Below are 18,635 nucleotides of genomic sequence, written 5' to 3' on the forward strand. Positions count from 1 at the left end.
TCTGGGTTTTTGTTTTAATAAGTTTTGTCCAATAACTGACCTACAACAGTGCTCTCCTATAAGCCAAGGTGATAGACTATAATAAAGGGAGTAATTTGAACACCAGCAACTAAGAAAACAGCTATAGATGAATACAATCACAACTATAAAATATAATAATAATAAGCACATAGGAATATTTTAGTCTTAATAGCCAACAACTTGTGAGAACATAAGGAATTCATGCACAAGTTACAAATTTTAGCTAATAAGACCCAAAATAGCTGAAAACTACTGAAGCACCACCTATTTATTTAATTTGCAGACAAATCCTCCATAACCCCACATCTGCTTTAGAAAGCACATAATTCCTTCAAGAATGAAGAGAGAAATTCAGTAATTCAGAAGGTTTAACCCTTTATTTCTGTGGAGGTGTTGTATACTGCACTGATGTCAAAACCAGGCTCCAGGAAACCACCCTTTTGTTTGCCAAGCCCAAAGGAAGGACCCTGGGAGTAGAAACTGGGAAGAGAAAACACCACGAAGGCAACAGCCACTGATCCTCCTGGTTTGTTTTCTCTTTTCAATGGAAAGAACAGAGACAAAAAGCTCTGAGCTCAGGTGTGCAACAGGCACCGTGCAGCTCCTGAAGCTGCTTCCTGAAGAGGCACTGCCAGGATTCCAAAGCTCCTGAGCACGTCTGGCCAAGCTGCTGGGATTCCAAGCAGGAGCACTCCTCAGACTGGCAGAACCCTGAGCTCTAGGAAGACAAATCTGAGTCAGGGCTGGCTGTGTCAGCTGTGCTGAACCCTGAGGGAGCTTCAGACATCTCAAGTCAGGAGTAATAAATATATAGAGCCTTTCAGGCTTCTACAGTGAGAATTGTGTGAGGGAATTGGCAACCAACATTACCAGGTAAAGAAATGTTTCTGAAACCTCAAAATATTAAGAAATATTTAAAGTCTGTTCTCTACACAACCACTTATGCACAGAATGCCTTCCTAATGTCAATTTCTTCCTCTCATTGAACTCTATGCAGGGGTTTGTTCCTGCTTAGAGACACACAGAACCAGCAAAAGAACAGGAAAACAGGAACAAATGTAAAGCTGACTGACTACTTTAGATGTTGCAAAAGATATAGTTTGAGTCTGGTTTTAAACAATTAATTATCTTCCTATACACTAGGATTAATATTTCAACTACTGTGTTTCCACACAGGGCCTGAAGAGATCAGATTTTCAACTTCATTTCTGCTAAGTGACACCCAGTGGCACATTACAAAAGGAAAATATTGTAACAAAAACCCTGCCATATTTCTTCTCCGTGCCATTTAAATAATTAGTGGTTTTTAGCTGTAGATCACTTGATAAAAACAGCAAACTCGAAAACCTGAAATCCATTTCCCATGTTATTTACTTTAAGTTCTATACTACCACAATCAACTCTTCTGTAGCTACATAAATACAGATTTTGTGTCTTGAAAAAAGCCAAACATTCCCAGCGTGTCAAGTGCCATCACTAAAAGACAAACCACCATGTCCTTCAGAAGGTTCTGTCCATGGCACTGGAGCAAGGCTGAGAAAGGATTCAATTACTCAATACATTTTCAAACATTCCCAGCAACCCTGCTGGCCACTATTTCCCTGGAATGTCTGGACAGGTCTATGGAACAAATTTATCATCTTACCTTTCCAAATGATCCCTGTCCAAGGACTTTAAGTAGTTCAAACTGTGCTGGATCTGCTTTCTCACATCCTTCTTTCACATGGTGTGTAATAGGAATTTCTTTGACACTTCCTTCATCCTGGGATTTCAAAGTAAACAAAATACAACAATGAACAGGCCTGCAGTAACTAAGTCTTGCTAAAAGTGCATGTAAATACCTGGATTTTTCTTTGTTTAGTTTTATTTTAGCAAAATATTTGAAATTCTAATAAGGCTTCAAGGAAAACTGTTCAAATGAAGAGTTTTCCCATCTATCTTTTCTTAAATAGATGCATCTAAAATTTCTAAACTGAAGGAAAATTCTCAAAGAATGCTCATTTCCTTTTGCCATAAATATTTCAACTACAGAAAAGCTGAATTATTTTACATGAAAGGAATAAATGCATAGATTTTTAAACCAAGACTTCTGTGCTTCACCTCTGCTTATCAGCTGTAGTTTTCCCAGTGATTACTTTTCTCATTTTTCTCTCTTCCTGAAAAAAGTCTTAATGAAAGCCAAATTGAATTTCATCATTTGGAGTAATTATTGCTTTTCACAGCAGCAAATAATAACTCTGGTCATCCATTTGTAGCTGGAGGAACAGGCAGCATTTGAAGACCATAAATAAGAGATGAGTCATCTTAAGGACTCTGAGAATTCTTGCATCCAAGAGAAGAAACTGCTCTGGGGTACAGAGCTCCTGGAAAGATTATCCTTTGTGGGGACCTCCTTCAGACAGCTGAGGGTAATTCTGAGCTAGGTGAGTGATTTAACGTTCTTTTGACTTTCTCATGTCCCTCTCATCTTTAGCAAAACAGGGCACAGCAGCCCCAGTTGTGAAAAGGCAAATGTTCCAGATGACAACAAATTCCATGATGGATTGCAGCTTTTACGGTTTAAGAGAAGTTTCTGAGAGTCAAAACAAGCAAGGTGTCAAAATAAGCACCCTTGAAATTAAAAACTGAAGCCTACAACAGCAACCTCAGCTTACAGGTGGAAAAGGAGCTGCACCCTCAGCCCTATCAAGAATATCAATAAAGTTCTTGAACACAACAAAATCACAAGTGAAAATCCCATCTGATTTCCAGTACTTCACTTTTGGGGCATCAGCTGCCTCCTGACCTCATCTTCAGGCCTTCATTTTGAAAGCTGCTCTTAGCAGAAACCAGAAAAACACCCCACCAACCACCTGTGAGTTACAGCCCCTAAATGAGAAGTGCAAGCAGCACCAGGAAAGGACCTGAGCACTGGATGAAACAGCTCAGTTTTGGAAATAGCATAATTCTATAGTCAGGTGAACTTACTGCCCCAGACTGTGAATTAAAACTTCTAATCAGCTTTATCACAGTTCATACAGAACTACCTGGATAAAAATCTGGTTTTACACAGAAATTCAGAGTAGGAATCTGCTCATCTGAATTTGTACATACTGCAGTAATAAAGAAAAAAAAGAAACAATCATCACACTGCATTAATTGCTTCTGCCTTAATTGCTTTGTTTGTCCAGAGAGGGAAAGAAAGAGTTCAAACAAACATCTTGGTATTTTCCCAAACTGTAGTCCAGCTATTACTGCATACGAGTCCTTTCCCTTCCCCTCTCTTATTTCATCCTCCTTCTGGGAAAGGCCTGTTTGTTTTGCCTGCTTCCCACACAAAGGTGGGTATTAACACCAGATATTGCTGGAGAACAAAGCTAATTCTATAATTCACAACTAAGCTACTTAATTTCCCTCTTTGGTCACAAACCCCCATCACACACTGATGACACACTGTAAACATCCCAACTTCCCCTCATCCAACCCCCTTGGTGACTGCATTTATGCATTCAGAGGAAAGATACACCTATCTTTTCATTTTCCTTGACTTTTTAAACACATGCCTAATTTAAGGCAGGTAAGAACAGCAGCATTTCGAAGTCATCTGATAACAGATGAAAGCAGCAAGTTGTCTAATTACACACTAAGTTGTACAACAGACTTAATGGCTTCTCCTTGCTATGAAATATGTAAATACTCTATTTAGAAGCCTTTTTTCTTCACCATTCTAATTTGTATTCCTTAACACCGTGAAACTTTGTATGAGAAAAGCTCTTAAAGAGTTCAGCCTCTCCTGTGTTTATCACCCACCTCGAGCCATTAGCCTGTGACATCACATGTGGTTGCTGAGGAGACTGAGGATTTCTACATGGGAACTCAGGAGAGAAATGTTTTCCATGCAAATAAAGACTAACTTGAGATGGATGAAATGCGTTTGTTTTTTTTTTTATAAAGTGTTTTATCTTCACAAATGATGTGTATATTATTTCACTTACTTAACTATCATTAAGGTACTAAAAATTGGCATGACTGAGGTATAGAGAGACCTCTTCATCACTGCCAAGGATTAAGCACACAGAGCTGAGCAGCTCCAAGTCACTTTCATTTTCATTTCTACTTTGGCCTCCATGAACTGCAAATTTGGTTATCTTATTTTGCATTCTGCTGCTTGAGTAGCAAATTTCTTTCCAAGCTGAGGCACCAGCTCCTACCCAGTGGCCTTGTGTAGGCGAATCCATGGACGGCTGGGACAAGGAATTCTGCCAACCTGTATATTCTAGGACATGTGGTTTTATTGCAAGGGTCGTGGGTAAAAGGGCCCTGCCTTCAGCCACCAGCCTCGGCTGAAGGGAAGTCCCAAAGAGAGAGGGAGAAAGAACAGGAGGGTGTGGGCTAAGTGAGAAGGGAGCGAGAGAGCAAAGTGGCAAGGGTCAGGGCACAGGGGGAAGAGAGCAGGGATAGGAGAGCAGGGATAAGAGAGCAAGAGTAGTGGGAAGAGGAAGGGTGAGAGAGGAGGTTCAGAGGAGAGGTAAGAGAGCGAGGTCCTTGTTACAATACATTATATCTCCTTTTGTGATGAATATTCTAATTTTCAGTGACCAACCAATACAAGACACAAAATCCTATAGAATCTACATACAGCCTATAAGAACTACTATATTACCATTCTGTGTTATATTTTAAACTCTAAAAACTACTCTTTAGACTTCTGTTTTGCTACATTGACCTTTGGATCCCTCAGCCAGCAGAAGAATATTGTTCAATCAAAAGGGATTCTCCTTCAGCTAGATAGACCATTGTTTTCAGGTTATATAGTAACTAAGACTCAGTATCCTACAACTCAAAGTAAGCTTTCATTTCTATTTTGGTTATAGGTTTCATATTTTCAGAATAAGTTGGACAAAGGAGTGAGGAGTGGCCACATTTGGCTGGACTTCTCTTGTGAAAACATGGAGAATGGACTATTTCCTGTAACATATGAATGCTGTTCGGGGGCATGCATGGCTCTAGTTAAAAGTTGTGGGCTGATATAATTGAGATTTATGGAGAATTTTGAACAGAGGAAGGGAAAGTGATATGAGGCCCTTTGCTCCTAGGGAAAAAGGAGATCTCTAGTTCTTGAGATGAAGATGATTTTGGAGATGGAAGAAGAGAATCTTGGTTTTATACTAGAAGAGGCATCCTTAAATGATACCCTAAATAAGCAGACATGACCCATATACAGTGTTGGGAAAGCTGCTAATGGGAGGGACTTCACAAAGGCAGGTTGCTGGGCAGCTGTCTTTGTGAGAGTTGAGACCCACAAGAGAACTGTTTTATGCTGTCAGTGGGGAATCTCCATGGAAGTTCTGAGACCCCTCTCCCAAAGAACTGATGATAGATTATTTTTAAATGGTGAAACTGAAAAATCACAGGTTTGATCTCTTTATGTTGTTTGTGGGAAAGTGAACACTGTGGGGGGAGGAAGAGTATTTTGAAAGTCTCATTTTGATTCTCATTTTCTCCTTTTGGTGTGTGTTAATAAATCTATCTTTGTATCTTTAAGTTTGGGCCTGCTTGCCTTTTTTTCTCCTAATCCTATCTCACAGCAGAGTAAACACTCAAACCATCACAAGTCTCTACCCAGGTACTAATTTTCAAAGCCATCTTTGAGACTTAAGAGTCTTCTCAGATATTGTTCAAATAAAATTGCTGGAATCCTAAAAACTTAGAATTTGGGGTTTTAGTGTATAGTAGTACATATGAGTCAAGATGGAGGATTTTGGGTGTTGTCTTTGTCCTTCTTTGCCTTCTTCTTCATGGGTTTGGGTGGCCATTATTGGGCCAGAAACATAAATAATATAGGTGTCACCTTGGTATTGGGTACTTATCGCTTAAATAACCTTGTAAAGAGTTAGAAGCACTCCATTTTACCTCGTTTCCCTAGCTTGCTAGTTAAGCTCACGGCTCATGAGCCTGTAAATACTGTAATAGATAAGATATAATAACATTCCAAGTCCGAACCTGACATCTTTGTTTCCTGTGTTATTCATCCTGACCTTGGCAGAGAAGAAAAGATGCCAAAACCCTCACAAATGGTGCCCTGTGTGAGGAAAAACACCTGCTAGTGTCAGGTCACGACCTTGCTGAAGGAAGAAAACAGCAGAAAGCTGGGAAGAAGCAGCAGAAAGCTAGGAAGAAGAAATAAAATCCCCAGGGAAAAAGAAAAAAACAGCTCAGATCCAGGAACTCGTGCCTGCAGGTCAGCTACAGGAACACCAGAGACCGAAGGAAAGAAGCTAACAGTAAAGTCAGGTAGGAACTCTTTTAAATACTCCTTCAGAGTCAATCTGGTATAAAAATGGGAAACCCAATGTCCAAAACACAATAAGGCCTGGATAGGCTAGAGTCCATGATAAATAAATCACCATGTCTCTGTCTCAAGAGATCAGACCAGAGACCTCCTGAGCTGGGTACAAGAACAGTTCCCGAAAGCAGATGCAGAACTGCTTTTTTATCCATTTCTGTGGGACTGTCAGTGTAAGACTTTATAATCAAGCCATGCTTAGAAACAGCATGGCTGCAAAGCTTTTTCCTGTATGTAGGGTAATATATGAAGCAGTTTCAAATAGATATGAAGCTGAAAATCGCTTCAGCGACACTGAGTCCGCATGGCAGAAAGCGGAGGAAATGCAGAAAGGGGGGGGCAGTCTCTCCCCATCCCGTCAGTGTCCACAGCGTCACTGCTACCTGAAAGACTGCTGACAGTTACCCAGCATGAGGTGGGGACAACCCCAGGTGTTAAAGGAATCCCTGACCTTGCGGAGGCTTTGCCCCGAGACAGAGTACCCCAGGATTTATGGGGGAACAGTATAGAATCAAGCGGATGTATCTGTACGCAAAAAGTGGCTATCAAGCAAATTTCGCAACTTAAGCTAACTGCGCAGCTGCTATCTGCACATACTACCTCAGTTACGTAAACAGTGCAGGCACTGCCGCAAACAGCGCAGACCTCTGATATCAAACAGCTGGGAGTGAACGGTCCAAATATAACAAGCAAGAGGGACAGTAAAGCCCACTCACACAGTGCCAGCTAGGCAGCACAGTTTGGACCAGGTGGACCAACTCTGCGCCTTGCAGCGGCAGGACCCATGCTGCTCAGACAGGGCAGAGCAGGCAAGCTGACTCCCCCAGAGGGTCACATAAATAGCGTAGCAGCAAAGCAAGCAGCGGGCGGACTGGCCCCACAGCCTGGGGTTGGCAGAGTAATCCCCCCTCACGGGGCATACAGAGTGGGCAGGGCAGGCAAGGCAGGCCTCCTGCGCGAGTCAAGCGGAGCAGCGCTGTCAGAAGCAAGCAAAGCCACCCCGGTAGTTCCACAATCAAATTTAAAACCACAAAACACGGCTGTGGCCTCAACCACCTCTCAGACCCCAGCAAAGACAAGCCAGGGACAAGAGGAGCTTGCAGGAGGACAGGGAAACGCAGAAGATCCTAGCGACGTAATCGCTGAATTACAAAGTTCCCAGATGCAACTCGTAAGGCAAAAAGCAGAGAAAGGAGCAACCCCGCTTTCTCCTGCTCAGACAGAGTCGGCAGCTTTTAAAAGAACACTAGCCGCAGCTCAGCCAAAGGAAGGCACAATCCCAATAGACAGAGTATCCTATGAATTACTGGGAACAAGTCTGGGACTGGGCAGACCCCCCCGCACACAGAAATCAGGAGCAGTACAAACTGTTCAGGTTATGTGGGCTACGCAGGCAGTGATTGCACACATTGTGCGAGACACGCAAACACTGCAAGATACTGGGGCAGCTCTGGAGCTGTCCAGAGCGAGTGAAGCAGTTACACTGCCACCAGAAGCGGGCAGAGCCACATCACCATGGCAACACCCTGTGTACTTCCGTAAACAATGCTATGTACTTCTGCCGACGCCATCTTGTGACCAACAAAATGTTCGACCTGCTGCAGCGCCACGTTTGGCCGCTTTTATTATTGCACTCTCTGATACTTATAATATACTGCATATGCAACCACTAGCTCTCCACACAGGAGGAGAGGGAATGAATATAACAGTGAAGCCTGAAGAAGGAGCATCTTTGCAAGACACAAATTTACAAAATATAAACAGAGAATCTGTTCCATTCCGTCCTGTTTCAGAAGTCATTTCAAATAATAATGCAGAAGATCCTTCAAGAAACATACCAAACTCTACTAATTGGTCAGAAATTAGAAAAAAGGCATTAAAGGAAGGAGACTTCAACATGGCATCAACACAAATGGCCATGCCAGTGAGATTTAGTCCACAAAATACGAATCCCAGATAGATACCACTGACACACGATGTAATTAAAAACCTAAGACAAGCACTTAGAGTGGTTTGAGTTCTCTCTACTTCAAGCAACTATTGAAAGGCATCTTTAATACTTATTATTTGGTGCCTTATGATTGCAAATACATTGTCACTACAATTTTAACAGACTCACAACACATATTATGGGAAGTCAAATGCAGAAGAGCTCTTATCACACTGCGAGAATCTTATGCTAGAGGCCCAAATGCAGCCCTTACATTAGCCCAACTAGCCGGTGATCCACCTCACAATAAACCCAAAGATCAAGCTATGAGTCTGCCTCAAGATCTGCTCACAGATATCAAAGAAGCAGCTTGAAAAGCCATTCTGCAAATTCAACCTGTAAGAGCTCCAGAGGGCAGTTACACAGAAGTAAGGCAGGGAGTAGCTGAGCCATTCACCTTATTCATAGATTGTCTCACTCAAGCAGTTGAGAGGCAACACAGTGATGAAGTAGCACAACCACATTTGATTCGAAGCCTAGCTTCTGCAAATGCCAATGAAGAATGCAAGCGTGTAATTCATGCCTTACTTGGTGCACAACCAACTTTGCTTCAAATGATAGAAGTCTGCAGCAAGATAAGCACCTCTGCACATGTAGCATCAGTCAAAGCAAACGTCTTGGGAGAAAAATTTGAAAGACATCAAGAAGCTGCAGATCAACAAGACGACTCCACAAAAGTAATGGCAGCAGAACTTGCCAGAAGACCATATTTCAAGTGTGGAAGATTTAGACATATGAAAAAGTATTGCCCAGAGTCTGCGGAAAGTGCGAAAGCATTAAGTCGTTGCCCAAGATGCAGAAAACACTTTGCAAGTCAGTGTTGTTTCAAAGTGGATGTGGATGGAAAACCTCTACCTCTTCCGGGAAACTCTAAAAAGAGCATGGCATGCCAACGCAACAATAAAAGCGATGGCGGTGACTCATCAGCACGGGACCCCTCAAGACACACAATACACAAGGAACCCCAATCAGACTCCCTACACAGGACCATCTGCCGCTTCGCCAGCAACCCAGAATTGCTGCCCCCAGGGAGGCAGTGCGAATTGGCAACTTCCAAATTAACAAACTTCATGAATGAAAATCATGCAGTGATATCCACAGGAGTCACTGGAACATCATGGAAGAGACAAGAATTTTTAATTATAGGCAAGAACAGAAGCAGCATTTTAGGGTGCATCGTTTATCCAACAATCATTTCAGCAAATCAGAATGAAGAGTTGACAGTTTTGGCTCAAGCCTTACGAGCTCCATTGATTATTCCAGAAAATACTCCGATAGCTAAAGCCATTGCTTTACCACCCAATGCAATAGAACAAGTCATGCCAATAGTGAGTCAGCAGACAGCAGTTGAAAGTGAAGACATGGAGACTCATGTCTTCCAGATAAAGCAAATAGGCCAAGACTGACCACAGATAACCTGCAACTTGACACTAAACGACAAGACAATCGCGATCACAGGCATGCTAGATACAGGGGCAAATATGTAGCAGTTGTTTCTTATATCTTTTGGCCCAGAGAGTGGGATTTGATGACACCTCTGAAATCTCTTTCAGGGATTAGGGGAGCCACTCTATACATGCAGAGTGAAAATCCAAGTATCGTTACAGAACCAGAAGGAAAAGCAGTAATCATTTGTTCTTTCATTGTACAAAACTCCATTACAGTATGGGGGAAAGACTTACTATCACAACAGAGTAATTTACTATATTTAAATTTAAGTTATATTTTAGTACTCTGTTAATATTAAAAGTAATTTCTGTATTGTTTAAAGTTTGGGCCCTGTTAAGTATAAATTAAATCTGAGATTAAGATTTATAAAGTTTAGGTGATAATAGATTTATATCATAATAAAGTTTTATTCCATATAGGTTTTAAAGTATCTTAGGTTTTGTTAAAATACACTTATCTAATTTGCAAAGTTTAGTAGTTTTTTCTTAAAAATAAGACAGCTTTTACTGAAACAGCTGTGATGAAACACTGAAAAGCTTTTTTCTGGATAGAAGAAGACAAAAATTTTACATCATGGTTGTTATTGGTTGTAAGATGTTTTAGTGGATTTTTCTGTATTTTAAGTCATAAGTACATAATGGTTTAGAAAAGTGTTATCTCAACTTCCTAGGATGACTAGTGCTGATATATTAATTACATTATGTGAATTCGTTAATTTTCTATATTTATAGTTGATTTTTATAATTTAACATCTCTTTCTGTAATTATCTAAAAGATATGTATCATTTCAGGATCCTTCCTTATGTTCTTTAGTTGCTTAAGCATTTCATAACTACTACTGTTAAGAGCTTTGTTTTAAAAATGTATTAAAGGACTTCACCCTAGTATAAAGCCAGGGTCCTGGCCACACCTTGACTTTAACTAGATGGGATGCTTTTACCTACAAACCCAGATGTTTTCTGCACCAAAAAACTAAATACAAGTCACTTTAACTTAACAATTTAACCTTATAAATATGACAGCTGGACCAACTTTTAGAGTGAACCTGAAAACTTTGTGTGGGAAAGAATATCCAGGTCCTCACTGGAAAGGGGTTTTTCAGCTGTTGCAGATTCTAGAACAATGGGACAGTATTTTGGTAATTAACAATCATTCAACTTTACATGTGTTATTGTTAACAGTCATTAATGTTTGTCATCTGAAATATTCTTAGCTGTTGTATCTAAATTTTTTCCTAATTGTTTTCAGCTTTTAATAAAAGTTATGCATTTTTTCATCAATGTACACTCTCTCTATTAACCTGTGGCAAAGAGCTTGCTTGTGTTTCTGCAGATACAGAACCCAAGTGGATTCCAGCAACAAATGTGAAGTCATATCAAGCACAGAAACTCTGACAACTCCAAGAACAGAGAAGCAAGCACACAGACGTGGACTACAGAGAGACCAGCTGATGGCAAACATCTCTTGTCCCACATGCAAGAACTGTAAACCTTTGGTTTTGCGTCAATGTAAAAAGTGTGGGAATTGTAGGTAACGTACAGCTCTATTAGCACAAGCGTGGTGTACATCATGTTATAATTTAGAAGCCCAAACAAAGTACAAAGCGATTAAATTTTTAGTTACAGTGGGTCACGAAGAAGAAAACAGTCCTCATCTTCCTGCTCTTAGGGAGGAATGAAGAAGAGAATTTTTGAGAGAATCAAGAGATTCAAATATGCAGAGTTGAATGCAAACAAAACAATTTAGTGGCATATCTTTGGGCAGTTCCAGAATAAATTTGGGAAAAAACAAACCAAAAAAAAAAGTGCTAAAAGATTTGCTTGGAAATTGAGAATGAAAAAGAAAATACCTCAAATTGAAAACTAACCAAAGAAAATCATAGAGTTAAATCCAGTATCATGTTCATATCTTGTTTTGTTTGCCTTCAGCAATGCAACCTTACCTGTTAATCAACCAAAGACCAAAGTTCAGAGATCAGTAATATTGTAGAATTCCTTTGTTAGATGATAGTTTAAGAGAAATATGGAGGTCTATTGAATGTTATGCTCATGCTTTTCACTTACTTGCTTTTAGTAGTGCAAATTTACTAGTTAGACAACCTAAAACAAGCATCTAGGAGACTTTAGCTAGTGCATCTGATTTAGATATCATATGTCTTTCCTGTACAATCCTAGAAAAGACACTTTCCACTTGTTTAATTAGCATGCCAGTAGATGCATGAGGCAAGTGAATTCCTCACCTTCCCAAGGCATTTTTTGAACCTGAAGAATTAGACATCACTAATTCTGTAAACATGATTTTTTTCGTGCCAAATTTAGCTATATAAGAAGAGATCAATCTTTAGTCAAGGACATTTCTTTCTACCACTCTAGGGAGTGGTAAGTCAAGAAAAACGAAGCAGTCAAAACACTCTTCATGGTTCAAACAGAAGGGGGAGATGTTGGAATCCTAAAAACTTAGAATTTGGGGTTTTAGTGTATAGTAGTACATATGAGTCAAGATGGAGGATTTTGGGTGTTGTCTTTGTCCTTCTTTGCCTTCTTCTTCATGGGTTTGGGTGGCCATTATTGGGCCAGAAACATAAATAATATAGGTGTCACCTTGGTATTGGGTACTTATCGCTTAAATAACCTTGTAAAGAGTTAGAAGCACTCCATTTTACCTCGTTTCCCTAGCTTGCTAGTTAAGCTCACGGCTCATGAGCCTGTAAATACTGTAATAGATAAGATATAATAACATTCCAAGTCCAAACTCAACATCTTCATTTCCTGTGTTATTCATCCTGACCTTGGCAGAGAAGAAAAGAAGCCAAAACCGTCACATAAAATAGTGGGTTCAGAAGTTATTAAAGAGCATGGAATACATAAATTTTGCTTCAACAGGAGGTGATGCTAATGAGTGGCTGAAGTGAGCAAGAATCAAACACTTACATGGTAGGAATATGGTTCACCTTCTTCCATAGGCTCATCTGCCATTTTAAGGCCATTTAGCTGGAGAGGGGAATGCAGGAAAAGAAAAAAGAAAAACAAACAAACAAACAAACAAAGAAAAAAAGAAAAAAATCTTTAAGACCCAGCAATTTTAAATTAATAAGAGTTCAAAATTTGACCAATTTACATTTCAGAGCACACAAGTGAAAACTGGTGGTGGTGTTGCTCTAATTTAAAGCTGTAGTTTCAAACAAACACTACTACTCAGCAGTTATATTTAGCATCTCCCTTATGCATCATTTAGCATCTCCCTTTGTAAATGCCATCATTATTATTATGCCAGTGTTATTTAATTTGGATTAATTTAAAACTCCTTTAAAAGCTATACACTCCACCCTTACAGGATGACACTAATGCAGAATTCCTCAGCTTTGCACAAAACTTATGCTGCAGATGCTTTTCAGAAACCTAGAGTCTTCTAATGAAAATTAATTTGCAGTTTAAACAGAAAGGATGCAAAAGTGATTCCAAGCCTTTTTGAAAATACCAAGTTCACAGCTGCAGTAAAATTAAAAAAATTCAAAACTTAGTTTAGGCACTCTCTAAGTCACAAATAATTCAGTGCTGAAAATAAATTAAAAAAATACCAAACCCCAGAAATATGAAGGACATGCTCTGTTCAGACATGCAAAGCATTCATTAAAAACTGGAAATACCTGACAAAAATGGGTGAATGCCATTATGGATTTTGCTAGTAATAACTGCTAATTTATTTATATATTAATTGTTCAGCATCTCTACCTTTATGTGGCACAGGTCTCACACTAAAATACTAACTAGAAATTACAAGAAAACATAAACTTTTTTTTTTTTTTTCCTGAAAACAGAAGTTGAACCAATTAAATTCTTAGGCTGGGTGGGTAACGACTTCTTTTCCTTGTACTTCTGAATTTTTCCAAAATCCCTAAGATACTGGAATATGGTATTACTGTCAACATGAGAGTTGGTAAAACACAGGACTACAAAGAAATGCCCCACAGATTCCTCTGTTCAGAAGCAAACCCAGAATCTGGAGGAACAGGTGGGGCTGCAGGGACAGGTTTGTACCACGACTGTGTCACCCAGACAAACCCTCAACCACTTCCACTGCTGCTACAGACTCCTGCTTTTGAGAGCTTTTAAGAACTAATTCACAAATTAATGCTTTTGATAAAATTAAATCTCCAATTTTTGTAGCAAGATACTGGCACTTATTTTTGGACTATGTCCTCACTGGAAAAAAACCCCAAAAACAAACAAACAAAAAAAGAAAACCAGATCAAGGAAATAGCATAAAACTTCATTTATTTTCATTCTACACGTTTCTATTTATTATAACTCAGTTTAACCAATGGTACCTCCAACCCATGCCCATCATTCATTTCTCATGTGTTGCTGCCCCAATTCTAACAGTCAAAAATCACTCATGCATTACCCTGGATCCAGAAATCAAAGCTACTCATTTGCTACATAACTTATTTCTTTTTTTGTATAAATATTTTTTCCAAATTAGACAGTGGGAGGGACAAGACACTCACTATGGTTGTTATTGTATGAATTAACTGAATAGATCCAGAAGTAACACCGAAATTCAGCCCAGCTCTAACCTCCAACCTCATTTCCATGCAATCTCTTTTCACAACACCATAAAATTACATTCAAGTGTGAACCAATGTGAAGTCCACCAAAACTGTCCAAAAAGCTTATTTAGAACTAGAAATAAACTGGGTTTCTACTCCAGGTACTCAGAAATGTAATAACATTGTTCCTTCATGGACTTTGTACAAAGTGATTTTATTGTGCATTTCACCTTTTCTTTCTATAAATATGGGCAACATTTTCCAAGCTTTGTTACTTAAATTTAAGCTCTGGAACCAATGCTACCAGCCAAAAGAACTGTAGATACACTGAAAACAATACAGATACAAAAAAATAGGGCTGGAATGGGGTTTTGAACCCAAAATCAGTGTGTTATTTCATCTAGGTTGTTCCTGAGAACACCATTTAATGTACTTTCAACTTGCTGGCAAATCAAGTACACTAAGCTATTGGATTTTTATGGCAGGTAATAATCTTAATTTAACAATTTCCTATCATGCAGTTTTACTCTTCACTGCTGCTCCTTGGTTTGTGTTTGTTTTTTCCTGTCCAGTCTCTCTGTACTGATGCAGACTGGGACACCTGCCAATTTGCAGTCCAAAGAATTTGATGTTCAAGGGCATGAATATGCTTTTATTGCTTGATACACACAACTAAATTTTTGCCATATTTTTTTGTGAAGCCTGGTCACTGTCCATTAAAAAAAAAGGAACAAAAATCTGCAAACTTGTTGGTATATAACCCAACGTCTGGTAGCTTGTTAAATAATTCAGCTAAAAAAAGTCAATTACAAAAATCAAATCATTACTGTCTTGTACAGTCACTTAATTGACCAAGTTTCAATAACCAGAAGTTGGCAAAAAAAAGAAAAGTGACAGTTAATACTTATTTCCCACCTCTGTGGAAACCAGATACAAAATGCAGCTTCCACAGCCAAGTGAGGCTCCTTTTAGTGATTTAATCATGAATATTTATGCATAAACATATATAGAACAGGACGATTTTAACCTCTAAGCCATTACTTACTAAATATCTACAAATGCACAAATTTAATTTATTATTGAGAATTAAAAAGCACAGCTTTCTATAAAAAGAACAGGTGAAAGAAGCCAGTACTATGATTGTGAAGGAGATTCCTTCATCTTTCAATCATTTTGCTGTTCAGTGCTGCTCAAGTCCTACAGCTGAACATTTTAAACATTAACTCCCAAGAAAACACAAACTGAACTCAGACATTTAGGCAAACACTGACAATACTTTCCAAACACACATTCTGGAAATGACATAAAGTACCCCACGTTGTGTATTAGCATAAAATAACAAAAGGAACTATGTAAATAGATGAGCTCAAAGTTGAGGTCAGAGCACCTGGCAGGTCAGACACTCACTTTTGCAGAGGTGCAGGCTGAGGGCCCCAGCTGCCTCACAGGGAGCAATGTGCCTCTGGATTTAAACAGTGCCATGGATCCCATGGCTGAGACCATCCCTGTTACCTTGGGAGAATATCCAAAGGGCTTCTGTGGGCTGGGAAAAGGCTTAATGACTATTGCACATGTTTTTCCTCTGATTAGTACAGCAGAACAGAGGATTCCCAATATTACCAAACATTTGAACCATCTTCCCTCCCCCCTACCTCATATTAAGGATGTTTTCACTGTTTACATGGTAAATGCCTTAAGACCTGGTGGGTCTACAGGTTTTGGTTGAAAGAAGCCAGGCAAAGGTCAGCAAAAATGCCTAATCCCAGGAAAAGCAGTGGAAGATGTAAAGCAGGTTCATCCTGCCCTGGTTTTACATGTCTTCACTGAGGCATTCAAACAGAATTTTAAAAATTCTAGAAAAAGCAGAACTGGGAATTTTATCATCATACTATAATTAGAAGTAAAAAGCAATATTCAGCACCATTCACCTAAAATCTCGTCTGGCTTCCAACAGGTAAAATTCTACCCAAAGATCACCAAGACCTCCTGTATCCTCCACAGCTCCTCCTTCACTGGGCTCCATTTGGGAAGTTACTGTGGTGTTCCCAGAGCTGCACCTCAGTTCTCCCACATGAACTCAGGAATAAGCAGTTTCCTTCCCCACACACAGAAGGAATGCTTCAAATACTTTTTTCAAAATATTTGAATGGAAGCTTACATCAGAAATTCCAATTATGTCAAAAAGACTGAAAAAAAATATCCTGACAGTATGACCACATTCATTCTTCATTTATTGTTAATTACATCTAGAGAGTTTGCACCATTAATTTAATTAGCAACACATTGGCCTACTGAGGATTTCCTGAGATAGGTCTGAATTATTTGAGGGTTCTGGGCACATCTGCTCCCCACCTGCACAAACTCCGGGCCAGTTCTTCAATTTCCCCCACAATGGGAAGAGGCCCCTAAACTCCCTCACACTCTAACACACCAAGTAAAAGAGGGAGATAAAGCAATCTAAAACACCTGAAACCCATAATCAATTATTAGGGAGAGCTACAAAGTTCTTTTCCTGTGGCAAACAAATCATACATTCAGACAAGACACCAAACCTTCAGCAACATATAATCAGGGATTTTAAAAGAACATTTTGATCCTTCCCATTATCAGATCAAGGGATAATTACATATGCCTCCAAGTTATAGCTCTGACAAGACACAAAGCTGACTCCAAGTACAGAGATCACTGAATTAGCAAAGAACTTGAGATCTTTTAATTCCTGCTTGTGTACATGATCTTAAGTCCAGAATCAAAGGGCATAAAGCAGCCAGTCTCTAAATCATGTTTAATGGCAGGTAATTCTGGAAAAGGATAAGATTTAAACTTGAGGAAAGCAATTCAATTTTTTTTTCTTAATGTAGTGAAGTACTACATAAATAGCAGAATTCTACCTATGATGAGTAAACAAATCATACCATTCTTTGGATTTAGGGTTATTGTGAAGTGTCCCCAAAGGTATCCTGCAGGAAGCAAGGTGAGCTACCGGCAACAGACTCCTGGCTCCTGTCAGATACTCAGAATACTATAGCAGATTTCCAAAATTAGTGTCAGAAGTGGTAGATAAACCCACCATCATTATTACTGTATTGCAGCACTTTTCAATGCATAAAGACACTCATTGTTTCCCCTTAAGAGCATTAATGTGAACACTTTTTTTTTTTTTTTTTTTCTAAAAGCAACCTGTTCTTCAAGATCTTTACAAAATCTGTACATTGTTGCAATGGCTGAGGGCACTCAAATTAGGGGCAGTGTTTTACTTTCTCTCCTTAACAGAACACCAGCCGATTGTGGAGGTTCTGAGAAGATGCACAAAACTAGGTAGAGCTGAGTCATCCACGTCACTGCCAGTAATTACTCACAAAGGAGTTATGCAACTCCTAACACTGACAAAATTCAGTGGTCTTTGACAGACCAGGCTCAGAACGTGCTCCAGATGATGGACTGAAAACACTGGCCAAAATCAAAGATGTATTTATTTCAACTGGCAAAGGCAGCAGCTTATGCACAACAGCAGCAGAGCTCAGCTCACGAAAATGCCTTTTGGGGGGCAGCAACTTTCAATGCAGCCCCGTTCTCCAGCAGAATACTTTAGTTTTCAGTCACTTTTCTTGTTTCAGCCTTGTCTTGCTTGTCACAACCAGGCAATTAAGCAAATGGTTCTTGAAGTATTTATTGCAAAAATAGGTACTTGAGATTCCAACTAGTTCTGCATTTCATTCAGCTTGGTCAGTAAAATGTTAATGTTTACTCTCCTATTTCTTTGTAGATTGTAATTGTATTTTAATAATCTACAAGAGTTGATTATGATCAACACCCTCATACCTATTTTTATTACCACGGAAATACTTATTAATCCAATATCCAGGGGGAAAAAAGTTCACTGAATATTTGAAGCTTTAACAGTACAACACTGATCCTTCCTACCTAGGCTTAAGGAATTCCCAGAGTCACAAAACAACTTCACAAGTTATACTGTCACAGGAATATAAACACAGGAAGAGCACAGTGCACAGCCCCAAATCCTCAGCACTTCAAAGACCCCCCCCAAAAAAGGACAAAATAATTCAATCCTGACCTTCAATGATTTCTTCCAAAAGTTCATGCTGTTCTTGTGACTTGAAGCATGAAAATTTGTTTCCTACTTTCAAGATCACCTCCTTTCCTTGCCAGGTGTTTTCACTCTAAGTCAACACAAGTGCTACTGGAAATGCACTTACTGCTAATAACATAATCCTAAATTTAGTCAACAAGCAGAGTCCTCAAAGAAAACCATTCCTCCATTTTTTCCTCCTGTGCCACAG

At 39.4% G+C, this 18,635-nt stretch overlaps 1 protein-coding gene across 1 annotated transcript in view; it reads right to left on the reverse strand.

Moving 5' to 3' along the window:
* Nucleotides 1-18,635, reverse strand: part of LOC136373347 (ribosomal protein S6 kinase alpha-6-like) — a 47,619-nt gene that overhangs the window by 26,740 nt on the left and 2,244 nt on the right. The window contains 2 exon segments of the mRNA XM_066338248.1: nt 1,667-1,783; nt 12,716-12,775. Coding sequence (XP_066194345.1) covers nt 1,667-1,783; nt 12,716-12,775 — 177 coding nt within the window.

This window comes from Sylvia atricapilla, chromosome W (genome assembly GCF_009819655.1).
Source record: "Sylvia atricapilla isolate bSylAtr1 chromosome W, bSylAtr1.pri, whole genome shotgun sequence".
NCBI lineage: Eukaryota > Metazoa > Chordata > Aves > Passeriformes > Sylviidae > Sylvia > Sylvia atricapilla.